General features: G+C 33.3%; 1 protein-coding gene and 1 long non-coding RNA gene across 2 annotated transcripts in view; both read right to left on the bottom strand.

Annotated features, from left to right (window-relative positions):
* Window positions 1-4,998, bottom strand: part of LOC111085174 — a 21,560-nt gene extending 16,562 nt beyond the window's left edge. Inside the window, exon 1 of the long non-coding RNA XR_002610011.1 lies at window positions 4,912-4,998. This is a non-coding gene — a long non-coding RNA (uncharacterized LOC111085174). The remainder of the gene's footprint in view (window positions 1-4,911) is intronic.
* Window positions 4,999-9,181: 4,183 nt separating this feature from the next.
* The window catches only part of LOC111085173, a 41,144-nt gene continuing 34,953 nt past the window's right edge, over window positions 9,182-15,372 (bottom strand). Inside the window, exon 2 of the mRNA XM_022382601.1 lies at window positions 9,182-9,243. Within this exon, the coding sequence (XP_022238309.1) occupies window positions 9,231-9,243 (13 nt within the window). The 3' untranslated portion in view covers window positions 9,182-9,230. The remainder of the gene's footprint in view (window positions 9,244-15,372) is intronic.

Below are 15,372 nucleotides of genomic sequence, written 5' to 3' on the forward strand. Positions count from 1 at the left end.
TAACCTAAATTACTAATACAGAACACAACCCTAGCACTGTTAAACGAACTTGAACAATGATTAACCAATCAATCAGGACACAACCCTGCACTGTTAAATGAACTTGAACAATGATTAAGCAAATCAATCAAAACACAACCCTGCACTGTTAAACGAACTTGAACAATGATTAAGCAAATCAATCAGGACACAACCCTGCACTGTTAAACGAACTTGAACAATGATTAACCAAATCAATCGGGACACAACCCTGCACTGTTAAACGAACTTGAACAATGATTAACCAAATCAATCAGGACACAACCCTGCACTGTTAAACGAACTTGAACAATGATTAAGCAAATCAATCGGGACACAACCCTGCACTGTCAAACGAACTTGAACAATGATTACGCAAATCAATCAGGACACAACCCTGCACTGTTAAACGAACTTGAACAATGATCAGATAAGTTCACAATACAATTCCTCAGCTTCACCCGGAGTTCAATAATAATTAGATAAATCAGTACAAAACCCTGGTTTTTACATAAACGTCATGAATTCGATATTGTAAGACATAGTGTGTATCTGTCTGTCTGTCTCTTGGTCACGTAATGATGTCATATCACCTTATCATGTAATTTAAGTAGTTTGGCTTCCTGTCAATTAGAAGCGAGTAGTCTACGATTGGTTGAAAATTAAAGATATATTTGGTCTAAAATGTACAAAAAATTGCAACTTTTTTGCAAAACGTATCTTTGTTAAATCGCCCAGATACGCCAGAAAGGACGTAAATATACTTTAGTAGACACTTTATACAACAAGTTAAAAGCTTATCAATGTTTTTAAAAAAGGTCTAACGTTAGGTCGCCAAATAATATTAGAATATTATTTACTGATAGTATTAAGTGCAGTAACGTTTAGCCCTAACCGAACTAAATCAAAAAACGTATACAAGTTATAGTGTTAATTTATCTCTTTATCGAATATAGGCCGTACTTAATAAAGGCTTAACTAATGTTAGGCCTAAGACAAGTGGACTTGTACATTTCAGTGTCTGCGATTAGAATGCTTTTGTTAAGTGCGGTAACGTTTAGCCCTAACCGAACTAAATCAAAAAACGTATACAAGTTATAGTGTTAATTTATCTCTTTATCGAATATAGGCCGTACTTAATAAAGGCGTAACTAATGTTAGGCCTAAGACAAGTGGACTCGTAGATTTCAGTGTCTGCGATTAGAATTATTTTGTATTACTCTACAAATCCTGTATTTAAAGAACTGTTCCAATAAAGATACTAATTTGGCCGCAAATGTTTTGTGGGTCTCTGCTAGTTTAATAATATAAATCAGAACATAATTTCACATTGGTACATTAATTTGAATCTCAAAATAGATATCAACTTCCTCAATATTGCTATTTAGGTACTGCTTATTACAGTAACCTATACCCCCAACTGTTGGATTGTTTTAATACACCAGTCAAAACTTTTATAAATCCGTATACAAGTTGCTCTAGTTTTCGGTAGCTTAAACATTTGTGGCTCACTTGAAGTTTTTATTCTCTAAGTAATCTATAGGAAATACTCTCTATGTTTGTCATTGAAAATCATCACACACAAAGTAAGGTATGCATGGCTCCCACAAGCGTCTCTCTTACAGGTGCAACTAAAATACCACCAAAAACAACAAAAGAAAGTACCCGACCAAAACGTTTACTGCTGTACTTATAGGTACGCAGCCCTAATGTCATTCTTCGTAATATACATTTAAACGTGCTGTAATTTTTTAACATCCTACATTATTTAGCTCCAAAATAAAAACACTTAATAAAGAACTAAAACCTTACGACAATCAATCTTATTTTCTTAAATTATTGTTGTCGAAGGAATCGAGGTGAATACTTTTCCCATACAAAGGACGAACTCTAATGATTCATCCCTCACAATAAGTTTCTAAGAAAATATCAAGATCTATGAGCTGAGATCTTCACATACATACAAGAGAAATGAAGAAATCAACTGAATACAATGGGAAACTCCAAAGTCCAGAAAAAACATAACCTGACCTTACCGAAAGTTGCTTAGCAGCCTTGGTATTATACTTTCATCAATGATATTATTTTTTGCAAAATTATATCTCAGTCTTATTATTTTATATAAAGACTTCTCTGTTAACATTATTATAGTTTATAAACATTCATTTCACTTAATTTATAGACACGTATTTATAAACATTGATACAATGAACAGAAATAAATATCAATTCGATACTTCATACATAATTCTAAATATTTATACAGAGCAATCTATCAATCATGATCCTCTATACATAGCAATCTATCAATCATGATCCTCTATACATAGCAATCTATCAATCATGATCCTCTATACATAGCAATCTATCAATCATGATACTCTATACAGAGTAATCTATCAATCATGATACTATATACATAGTAATCTATCAATCATGATACTGTATACATAGCAATCTATCAATCATGATCCTCTATACAGAGTAATCTATCAATCATGATACTATATACATAGTAATCTATCAATCATGATACTGTATACAGAGCAATCTATCAATCATGATACTATATACATAGTAATCTATCAATCATGATACTGTATACAGAGCAATCTATCAATCATGATACTATATACATAGTAATCTATCAATCATGATACTATATACATAGTAATCTATCAATCATGATACTGTATACAGAGCAATCTATCAATCATGATACTGTTTTCAGAGCAATATATCAATCATGATCCTCTATACAGAGTAATCTATCAATCATGATCCTCTATACAGAGTAATCTATCAATCATGATCCTCTATACAGAGCAATCTATCAATCATGATCCTCTATACAGAGTAATCTATCAATCTTGATCCTCTATAAAGAGCAATCTATCAATTTTGATCCTCTATACAGAGCAATCTATCTATCATGATACTGTATACAGAGTAATCTATCAATCTTGATGTCGTATACAGAGTAATATATCAATCTTGATACTGTATACAGAGAAATCTACCAATCTTGATGTTGTATACAGAGTAATCTAACAATCTTGATATTGTATACAGAGTAATATATCAATCTTGATACTGTATACAGAGAAATCTACCAATCTTGATGTTGTATACAGAGTAATATATCAATGTTGATACTGAGTATAGAGTAATCTACCAACCTTGATGTTGTATATAGAGTAATCTACCAATCTTGATGCTGTATACAGAGTAATCTATCATCTAGATACCGTATACAGGGTTAACTGTTAATCTTGATACTGTATATAGAGTCATATGACACTATTGGTACTTAATAACGTAGTTTTCTCGGTATTTTATTCAGTTATCTATCAATCTTATGATACTAAAAAAATCATTTTAGAAAATTGTTAAGTCAATTAGTTATACATGCTGACAAAAACAAAACATTATAATGAGCTCGTTAATCATGCAAAAAAAACAAACTATATTTCACTTTCGTAAAATGAAACAGCATGTAAAATAAACCTCAACAAATAAAGTGGGTATATGAAGAATTATGATGTACTGTGTTATTTTTCATCACTGAGTGGGCGTTATTCGCTTTCTACACGAGTTATGCTACATTGAACTTTGTAAGTCATACTACAGATAATAAGATTATGTATTATAAAAAGAACTAATGAATTAATGCAAAATAATGTATGGTTTTGAAAGAGGGTAGTAATAATATAATAATCTTTATTTCATCACATTAAATGAAACAGAATTCCACAAAACTAACATTTCGTGAATTGTCCGTTTGTTTTGAATTTCGCGCAAAGTTACACGAGGGCTAACTGCACTAGCCATCCCTAATTTAGCAGTGTAAGATTAGAGGGAAGGCAGCTAGTCATCACCACCCACCGCTACTCTTTTACCAACGAATAGTAAGATTGACCGTCACTGTATAACGTCCCCACGGCTGAAAGTGCGAGCATGTTTGGTGGGCCCCATTTCGTGAAATGCACGTGCTGTTTTTATCTTTATTGGATTGCTCTTGTTTTTAATAATTTTGTGCTGGATATTCGCGCAAAGCTACACAAGGACTATATTTGTTAACCGTCCCTTATTTTGAAATAATAGGCTTGAGGGTTGGAAGATAATCAACAGAACCCACTGTTAACATTTTAGATATTCTAATTGATTAGTGGGATTTGATAGTCACCCTTATAACGCTACAAAATGTGGAATACCACGGGATCTTGCGGCAATGGGACGCGAACCATGGATCCTCTGTTTCACAGTCCGGCCACAGTAACACTAGATTATGCTTGGCCCTTCCAATGAAAGTATTATATATATCTGTCAATCTTATAGTGCATATAAAAGTATACGTCCATCTTCGTATAATAACTTAGTATCACTATTTAAAACTAGAGGGCCACTCAGTAGAGACTATATTTCCGCCACTTAGCGTTGATCATATTTGGCCCTCTAAAAATACCAAAATGTGTCCGTATGTCCGTCGTTATCAACGGACACGGGCCATATTTGGTAGTACAATGAGGAATAACATTCTACATATGTCCACAGTGGTGAATCGAACACCGGATTTTTGCATTGTAAGTGCTTAAACTTACGGCTGACCTACCGGGGGACGTCACAGTAGTAATCAGACCTTAGACATAACAAAACTGGACTGTAACATTAGTCGTCTATGACATTATGACTACCACAAAATCTAAGAGCGAAACCGTCAACAATTTAAAACAATTAAAACTAAAGGGGCACTCAGTAGTGTGCATATCTCCGCCACGCAGTGTTGATCATGTCAAAAAAAATACAAAAATGTGTCCGTATGTCCGTCGTTATCAACGCACACGGACTATTTTTGGCAGTACAATGAAGAATAATATTCTACATATATGTACACCATGTTTATTCAAAATCCGTTCATTTTTGACTGAGTCATGGAGCAAAAATAGCGCGAAAAATCGGTCCCCGTGTTAACAGATAGTGAGTTTTTTTTGTAGTGTGAAAAACTGGTCCCCATGTTAACAGATAGTGATTTTTTGTAGTGTGAAAAATCGGTCCCCATGTTAACAGATAGGGAATTTTTTGTAGTGTGAAAAATCGGTCCCCATGTTAACAGATAGGGAGTTTTTTTGTAGTGTGAAAAATCGGTCCCCATGTTAACAGATAGGGAGTTTTTTTGTAGTGTGAAAAAATCGGCTCCCAAGTTAACAGATGGGGAGTTTTTGTTTTTTTTGTAGTGTGAAAAATCGGTCTCCATGTTAACAGATAGGGAGTTTGGGTTTTTCTAATGATTGCCTCTCTAGTTTGTACACAATTTATATTTTCTACATATTTTAATACCTGAACAACTTGTTTTCCTGATCATTATTTAACATTAGAAACAGCTTATTAAATCTATAAATTAAAATGTACAGTATCTTATTCCAATGTTTATTGTACGTATTTCTATCTAGGTTTCGTCCATAAAAAACCCTGATTTTTTATGCATGTGACTTTTTCAATATAAATACGTTTACGAATGTCCACGGAACTGAAACCATGTTCGTTTTCTTACAGCAACCAATCAATTGATAATAATGTTTTTGAAATGTCATTACATTTTTATTTATTTATCTACGGCAAAGCTATTGAAACTGTCCTAACACAACTCACCGCCAACTTTTGGGCTACTCTTTACCAACGAATAGTGGTAAAATTGGCCATCATATTACATTCGGTGATAGGTTTCGATCCCGCGACTCACACATTGCGAACTGAGTGCCCTAACTACCAGACCGTGTCAGGCTACAACTAAATAACAGAAAAATAAGTATACATTCTGTATATTGTAATAAAACTGATTGTAATTGTCCCTATTTAAATACAGTGACGTGAATTAATATATAATAGTCTTAAATGTGATAACCACGTTAGTTATCTTTGCTCTCGAATTAGAAAATTAATAAATATATTTAAGCAACTAAGAAGATTACTTAATTTTAACACATTAAATCTAGCATATTATGCTTTTATTCTGTTAATCTTTCAATATGGTGAACTAGGATGGAGAGGATTATATTGAAATAACTTAGAAACTTTGGTTAAAGTACAATATATATATATATATCATTATTAACATTATTCTCACTTGTCTGTAAAATAGCCTACAAATTCAATGGTTATTATTATTTCTAGAATTTTTCCTACGTAGCTGGTCAGGTGATGGTTGTCTAGTTTTGTGTTTTATTTGCTGGTTTTCTTTTCTTTAAAGACGTGAGAATATTAGCTTGCCTCCAAGAGACAGGGATGTACCCTGAAATCAGGGATAGATTGAACAGTGTTTTTAGGTGTTCAAATAATAACTGAGTTCCGTTTTTGAGTAGGATTACTTGTATGTCGTCTACTCCGGGTGCTTTGTTTTAGTGTGCTTTATAGCTATTGAAAGTTGTGTCGTTGTTATTTCGCTTGTCATGTATTCATCCAGTATGTTGTTTGTAGTTTCTTGTATTACGAGCGAGACCGGGAAGGTTGGTATAAATATGTTACTATTTTGTTTGATTTTCTTTTCTACTTGATTTCGGAAGCAATAATTCGTGTCTGGATTATTTTGTGTTTGAAAGATATTTTGTAAATGTTCTTTAATTGTTCTGCTTTCTGTGTGTTTATGTACGCTGTTTTGTTTAGTGGCTATTAGACAATTGGTATGGTTTGAATTTCGCGCAAAGTTACTCTAGGGCTGTCTGCAATATTAGACTAGAGGGAAGGCAGCTAGTCAACATCATCAACCGTCAACTCTTGGGCTACGCTTTTACCAACGTATAGTGAGATTCACCGTCACTTTATAACGGCCCCACGGCTTAAATGGCGAGGATGTTCAGTGACGACGATTCGAACCTGCGAATCGCAGCTTGCGAGTCGAGGAACCTAACTACCAGGCCTATTAAACATCGAGCAACTCAACTACCAGGCCATGCCAGGCCTATTAAACAACTATAATCAGAGGTTGCTCTTATTAATCAGTATGCGATAATCTTTTGTTGATAATGAATATTACACAAGAGTTAACTCTAAGTCGATGAATATTCTATTTAGGAACTAGTACATTTCTCAGAGAAATTCAGAATATTTTGGCCCAATGTCTATAAAAAAAAACTATAAAAATTATGTTTAAAAGTGAAATTGTTTGATGGCTAATAATTCATTATACTGAGAATTCGTTAAATAATTAGAGCATTATAAAAATATGTTAATTTTCTATTTAATATTATTGGTATTTATTTCTTGACTAACGGTGGTTATGTCCACTCACGGGATCTCTTATGTAGTCAGTCATATCACAGGATGTCTTGTGTGGTCAATTATATCACAGGAACTTTTTATATTTTGTTTTATTTTTTATTACTGTAACCTGGGCAGTTTGTTTATTGTTAAGCGTAAAGCTGCAAAATGTGCTGTGCTCATAACACGTGTCGAAACCTGGTTTTTAGCGTCATAAGTCTTCAGACTTTCCGCTGGGCAGAGAAAAAATTATTTGCTGATTGTTCTAAGATTAAGTTGTTTTATTTTATTATTTGATCAATAGTTTTTATTCTGCTTATTGAATATTTGCTTTGTTTTTGCAAATTTAAATTTTATTTCATTTATTTTTATTTTCCTTATTCATTTGTAACCAGATTTTTTTTTGAATTATTATAGTTACATCAATAAATGTCAGATAATATTACAGTTAAGTTCAAGTTTGATTGGCGTAAGCCTAATTAGACAGTAAGGAAAGTTACAAGATTGCAAAGTCTAGTTCATTGAAAAATTAAAATAAAATAACTGAATGTTTTTAAAAAAAATTAATATTAAATAACATTTATAAAAAAAAACGTTTGGAAATGTAGAGTACTTAAATTTTAGGGTTAATCATCTCGTTTTGAATGAAGGAATTCAGAGCAATGGCGATTGAATGAAAATCGTCATAGTTTATTCGAATGGAGGGGAAATTGACACAGATGTTTGCTGTGATGGCAGTGACCTCTATAATTTGTATAATATTTACTCTCTTGATGTAATAAACCACATTGTTTGGTTGTCGTGATCCGGGTAAGAATGTTATATTTTATACTTAAAACTTTTTAATGGACTAGATTGGACCACTTGTCATCTTTTAAATGTTTTGTAAACTGACAACATTATAGCTAGGCCTAAGTTAACTGAATTATGCTTGTTGAAAACTCCAGCACTGGAGTTGCATGCTTGCACCAAATAAACCTTCAAACAACGTTTGGACAAGGTATGTGCATTTTACTATACTTAATTTATAATCCCAAGTTCGTTATGCGTTTAAAAGTTGTTTAAAAAAGGTGATCTTGGGGAAAAACTAACCTCCTACTACGAGACAAACCTATATCATAAAATAAGTATGCACAACTGCAACTAAAATAAAAAGGGCGTTCTTAAGGAAAATTAACCACCTTCCATGAGACAAACTTATATCATAAAATGGATATGTACGATTGTAATCAAGATAAAAAAAATGTCCTTGGGGAAAACTAAACGCCTACCTCGAGACGAAGTCATATCATAAAATGGGTGTTCACAGGTGTAATTGAAATAAAAGGGTATTCTTGGAGAAAAGTAACCACCTACCGCAGGACAAACTTATATCACAAAACAAGCTGGGTATGTACTATTTAAATTAACATTAGATATATGTTCTTGTAAAACTGCCTACCCTTTCGTTTAAGATAACAATATAATGTTCTAATCAGCTCTATTCTCTTTAATTCCTGTAACAATACATAAGTGTATTGTTACAGGAATTAAAGAGAATGGAGTTGATTAGAACATTGTACTGTTACAGGAATTAAAGAGAATAGAGCTGATTAGAACATTGTATTGTTACAGGAATTAAAGAGAATAGAGCTGATTAGAACAAAACATTGTATTGTTACAGGAATTAAAGAGAATAGAGCTGATTAGAACATTGTATTGTTACAGGAATTAAAGAGAATAGAGCTGATTAGAACATTGTATTGTTACAGGAATTAAAGAGAATGGAGTTGATTAGATAAATGTATTGTTACAGGAATTAAAGAGAATGGAGTTGATTAGAACATTGTATTGTTACAGGAATTAAAGAGAATGGAGCTGATTAGAACATTGTATTGTTACAGGAATTAAAGAGAATGGAGTTGATTAGACTAATCAGCTCTATTCTCTTTAATTGCTGTAATGGTTGCACAGCAAAGTTCACTCCTGTCCACTGTGTACAAAAAAATGAGCAAGTTACCTGAAGTAGAACCCCACATAACTACAAAGTAAGCTGAAGGATATTGTAGAAGAAACGTTGTGACCAATACATTCAACAAATGCGTTTTAAATAACAGGTTCAGTACCGTTAGGATCTAATGATATGTTATACCATGTTGTAACATAACATGATGAAGCAATTTACCAGCTTGAGATAATCTGTCGCTAGATATATAACAACAAAAATATAACAACAACAAAAACAAAAAATTAGGATAATGGATAAAACATTTGCACAATATATCTGCCACTGAGGCTCATTCCAAAGTTCCAACAAACAAACAACAACAAGAGAATTTAACGTTTGTAACTTAAGGTGCAAAGCATAAAATGGTCTCTCAAGAAATTGAAAAATAAGACTAAATTCAACATAATCCTGTTATGAAAGTAAATAATTTCATCGGGTGTTGTACACTGCATGCATATGTATCAGAAGCGCAAAGCCTGTAAAGTGATCGCCAAGCTTACTGTACATGAACAAAAATCAAAAAGAAAAGTACAGAAGGAAAATTCACTTTGAGTTATGATACCGTTCTCTTTAAAATTCAGAAAATTATAAAACATTCTTATCTTATTTTCTCATTATGGCGTAAAGAAAACTTGATAAAAATAATTTTAATTAATAAACTTATTTAACACTAGCTTAATTAAAAACACACACCCTAAAAGCACAATAAATAAAAATATAGTACCTTCTGCCACCTATTGGTACGAATATAAAGCATTTTGGTGCAACCAGTGAGCGGAGTGTTTGAGCATCTTTGCGCGAGAAAGTCAGCATATTAATAATAGTTTTCAATAATAGTTGTTAGATGTGTTATTTCTTTCCGTCCATGTTACTACACTTGATTCTGTAATAGTTTATCATCATAAAAACCTTAGAGTATCAGTTAATAATGCATTTATTTTCACTGACCTAACATTCATTAATAACAACAAAATCATATTATATTCAGAGCCGTACTGGTAGACCTTGGACTAAGCAGATGTGTGGCGATATTTATTTATACGCTTTTAGATATATTATTATCTTTTACACATTTACCAAGTTCACATATTCCTTATGTGATAATTTTAGTACTACATAAATTGCGATCCAATATGCTTATCTGCTTCCCGTGAGCAAAAAGGCTCCAAGAGCAACTGAGAAGTCTTTGTTTGTTTTCTTGAATTTCGCACAAAGTTACGCCAGGGGGCTATCTACGCTACCATCCATAATTTAGAAGTTACAGACTAGTGGAAAAGCAGCTAATGAATACCACTCGCCACTAACTCGTAAATTACTCTTGTCAGACCGAAAGTGGGATTTGACCGTTACTCTTATAACTCCTCGAGATCCCAACGTATACCTGGATTTACATTCATGTTGGTTATCAAAATTAAAGTAAGGAGAAGAAATCGGAGTATAAATTCACTAACATGAAGCTAATCTGTACAACAATAATTATTCATGTCGGTTTCCACTTTATTATGTTACCATTCGCATTTAAACCGTGAAGACAAAAACAAAAAAGTGATACAGAATTAGTTTCATTAAATAAGTTACTTCTTGGTTTTAATCTCACTAGTTATTTATAATCGTTAGATCATCTGTAAAATAATAAGGGTGCTTCAAGTTCCAAAACTTCAATTTCGTGAAAAATTACTATCTGCACTTTAATCCTCAAATTACCTGCTTGTTTTTTACCGCTTACTAGCGGCAGGGTCTACATATTGAGTGAAAAAAACACACAGGGAATCCCAACGGTTAATTAAGGGAATTCATTGCAACACTAGTGATATCTATTTTAATTTTTTGTCACTTAATTGTGTGCATAAATAGTTTAGAAAAATGCGTTTATAACTCCGATGAGGCACATACATCCACTGGTAAACTTTAGGGTTAAGCAAAAAAAATAATAATAAAAAGGTTTCCAGAGCGTAAACTCATCCACAAATTGTGGCATTATATCTTACATATATATAACATTAGGAACCGAATAAGCACAGAGTTTGTGAAACAGCAGATTTTAATTATGTTTACATGTTGGTCATACTACTGAAATTAATGCTGTCACACCTATCAAGTAATTCACTCAATTAAGGGTATACCAACACGCCCAGATATAAATAAATTAATAAACTAAGCGGGTGATATTTATTATACTCTTTGAAACACTGAAAACTTCAATGGTAACTTGAAAAGTAAAAGTTATGGTAAATGTGTGTGTGTGTGTGTGTGGCAATAGGGCGGATCTAGTTTCCCGCCATCGTGAAAAATTAGGCTAAAGAAAAAATAGCTACAGCTTTTTTCTTTTTTCACCTCACTGTCATAATGATGTATTACAACAAGGGAAAACGTTCTGCTTCACAAAAAATGGTACTTTTACGTCATTTGGTGGCATTAGTTTTCGTTTGTTTTCTTTTTTTTACGCGTAATTCTTACAATTACAGAAGAAAAATAATAGATGGGCACCAAGAAAGTAATTGTTATTTTCTATTTTCAGAAGATCGCAAACACTGTAATTGTTTTATAAATGAAAATGTTGCCCTTCTTTTATAGAATGGGATTTTGTTCTTGTTATTAAAATACACCTTGAAATCATTCAACTTGGGATTGATAACACAAATATTGGGTTACTCCATTTATCTTTGTTTTATTATCTTTCTAAAATTCGTTTGTATATATAGATTCTTACAAGTACTTTCAATAACACACTTTCCAAAAGTGCAACAAGAAACAGACTATCTATTTATTTCAATCTATGCTTTTGTTTTCTTCACATCATTTTGCTCAGTGAGTGCGCTAGTGTTGGTGTTAATCTACCTCAAGCTAAAATCTGGCATTTTTTTTTGGAAAAGTTGTAATAATTTTTCTAGTTTACCTCAAACTACTTTGTAAATCACCTGAACTGTTCATCACATTACGTATATTGTTCGATTTCGGAATGTTTATTGTGTACGTCATGTAGTACTAAGAAAAGTACAACCTTCCCCATAACATTTCTTTATTAAAACACGTTTATATATTGCATTATATCAAACCTGTTTGACTTTTAACCTAGATCAACAACCCTTGACTTTTGATCTGGAGCTCTTGTCTTCATGCCCTATCACCTTTAATGCCATATCCACTGAAGTCAAACTGGCGACCTTCTATTGCATCAGCTACTTTGGAAGAGGGGATCCTGAAATGGACGCAATCATCTTTGATGATCATTGATGACAGAACAAGTCCTGATATGTAGTTGATGACGAAACGGAAGATGATCCATAGTTTTCGTGAACTTATGATGAAATTCATGAAATACCCTCTGTAACTTATTCTTTGTAAATACACATGACTATTTCAAGCCGTCCCACCGTGTAAACACATGATATTTTGGTGTCACATGATCCAACTTGTTGCTTCACGTCAGTTCATAAGAGGTCGTATTTTGGGTAATTTTAAAATGATCACCCAAAATTACGAAGAAAAAAAAACTGACCACATAAAGTGGGATGTATGAAAACGTTGCCCACGCCAGAAGGTTTTAATCCGATGTAGGAATTTGTTTTACAAACTGGGTCCTCTGAAATAGATGAATCCAAAATCTGTCATCTTCAGGTCAACCGGATATCACGTCTCATGAGTCAAGGGAAAAAATTGAAAGGGCGGGATTAAAGGTCAAATTAACAATTAGGAGCTATAAATCTAAACCAAACATAAGACAGGCTTAGTTAGTTTAATTCCATTCTACCTCTGACAACCATAATTTCCAGCATATCTATAAATATCACTTAACATGAGAATAGATACTTTCACTATTGATACTTTTCGAAGAAAGACCTGCCCTCCCAAAGGCTCTGAGATTATTGGGTTTCTTTAACTTGTGTTTCTTGTGGTTCCATGTACTCTCCAAGTAGCATGATTAAAAAAAAAACAGAATATTCATCATTACTTTTAGGAATATTCAAACGTTTTGTCTTCGAGAAAAGTTGAAACCCTTCAATAATTAATTTTACAATTCACAGGAGAAAGGTTCGTTTATTTAAAAAAATAATTTAAATCGCTACGAGTACGAGTCTGCTAGCAGCTGAAAATATGCAGAAACGTTTGGCATCACTGAATTCCTCAACTTCACAAATGTGACATTTGATACTCACGTTCTAACCACGTGGCGTCGTCTTGGTGGCACGTGCTGTTGTACGTCTGTCTCTCTTGCTGATAAGATTTATGGATGAAAAGAAAACTGAAAATCAACAACACAAAAAGGCTAACTTCGTACGTTGGTGATGCACAGAGTAAACCTCCAAAGTATCACTTCTTCAGCTCACAGACCTAGACACAACAACCGAGTACTATATCTTTCAAAACGCTGAATACTGAAGTAGCAGTGTTGTGTTTATTGTATCAAATTTCACAAAGGCAATTTATACTGATTTTAGACAAGTGTTCTATAAGCCGTATCAAAACAATGAAATTGTTATTTGTGAAGTAAGTAATTATTCGAGATATTTTACTGTACTACATCTATCTGCCCGTGACAACGAAAGTGCGAACTCGCGACTCTAATATTGTAGATTGTTATGCGTTTTAAATATTATACGAGCAGCTTTAAAATTCATTCATAGATGGCGCGCGTGTTTGCTACATTGGCTAGTCTTCTGGACATTGAGAATGCGATCATAATTTTTCTTTTTCATTAATCATAGATTATAAATACTGAAACGAAGGCATTTAGAGTTTAGCCTAACAACCAATGCAATCTTATATCTAAACGAGCTTATGACTTTCTTAAAGTTAGAAGTAACTGAACAACAAGGTCTGCAAGAGAGTATGAAATTAACTGTACATCATCCGGTAGGCACCAAGAGAGTATGTAATTAACTGTACATCATCCTGTAAGCACCAAGAGAGTATGGAATTAACTGTACATCATCCGGTAGGCACCAAGAGAGTATGGAATTAACTGTACATCATCCGGTAAGCACCAAGAGAGTATGGAAGTAACTGTACATCATCCGGTAAGCACCAAGAGAGTATGGAATTAACTGTACATCATCCGGTAGGCACAGTGAATTCGTTGAATCTATTGTGAAGTTGGCCATGAATAATAAGTTGGCCAACGACGATTTATAGGCATAATGAAGTTGTAAATATTTTTGGTGAACATACATGTATTCCATGTTTCTAAAGAGCACTGGTCTGTCTTCTTCAAAGCTTAATTAGTATTGTGCTTCTAAAGTTGAACTTTATGACGTTGTCCACTTTTGGTCCTGGAAATAAAGATTAGCTTATAATTCTGACTTAGTGCGCTCTGAGGCAGGTCAGGCTAAATCAATTAATAGGTCAACGAGTGACCGTTTTAACAGAGTTCTATTACGTAGCATGCTATTACACTTTCCATCTTCCAAGTAACTGCGAAGTCCCATCTAAGTCCTTATATTTTTGTGTACAACTCTCTGGACATTGATACGAAGAGTAAAGTGATAAATTCGTTTACCTGATCCTTGTGTAATACAAACTGTGATAATCTGGTAAAGGTTTGTATGAACACGGTGAACAAACACATCTGACCCGTGTGTAATACAAACTGTGATAATCTGGTAAAGGTTTGCATAAACACGGTGAACAAACACATCTGACCCGTGTGTAATACAAACTGTAATAATCTGGTAAAGGTTTGTATGAACACGGTGAATCAACTATAATAATCTGATAAAGGTTTGTATAAACACGGTGAACAAACACATCTGACCCTTGTGTAATACAAACTATAATAATCTGGTAAAGGTTTTTATAAACACGGTGAATCAATACATCTGACCCTTGTGTAATACAAACTGTGATAATCTGGTAAAGGTTTGTATAAACACGGTGAATCAAACACATCTGACCCTTGTGTAATACAAACTGTAATAATCTGATAAAGGTTTGTATAAACACGGTGAATCAAACATCTGACCCTTGTGTAATACAAACTGTGATAATCTGGTAAAGGTTTGTATAAACACGGTGAGTCAACACATCTGACCCTTGTGTAATACAAACTGTAATAATCTGATAAAGGTTTTTATAAACACCGTGAATCAATACATCTGACCCGTGTGTAATACAAAC

Source organism: Limulus polyphemus, unplaced genomic scaffold (assembly GCF_000517525.1).
Source record: "Limulus polyphemus unplaced genomic scaffold, Limulus_polyphemus-2.1.2 Scaffold261, whole genome shotgun sequence".
Taxonomy (NCBI): Eukaryota; Metazoa; Arthropoda; class Merostomata; order Xiphosura; family Limulidae; genus Limulus; species Limulus polyphemus.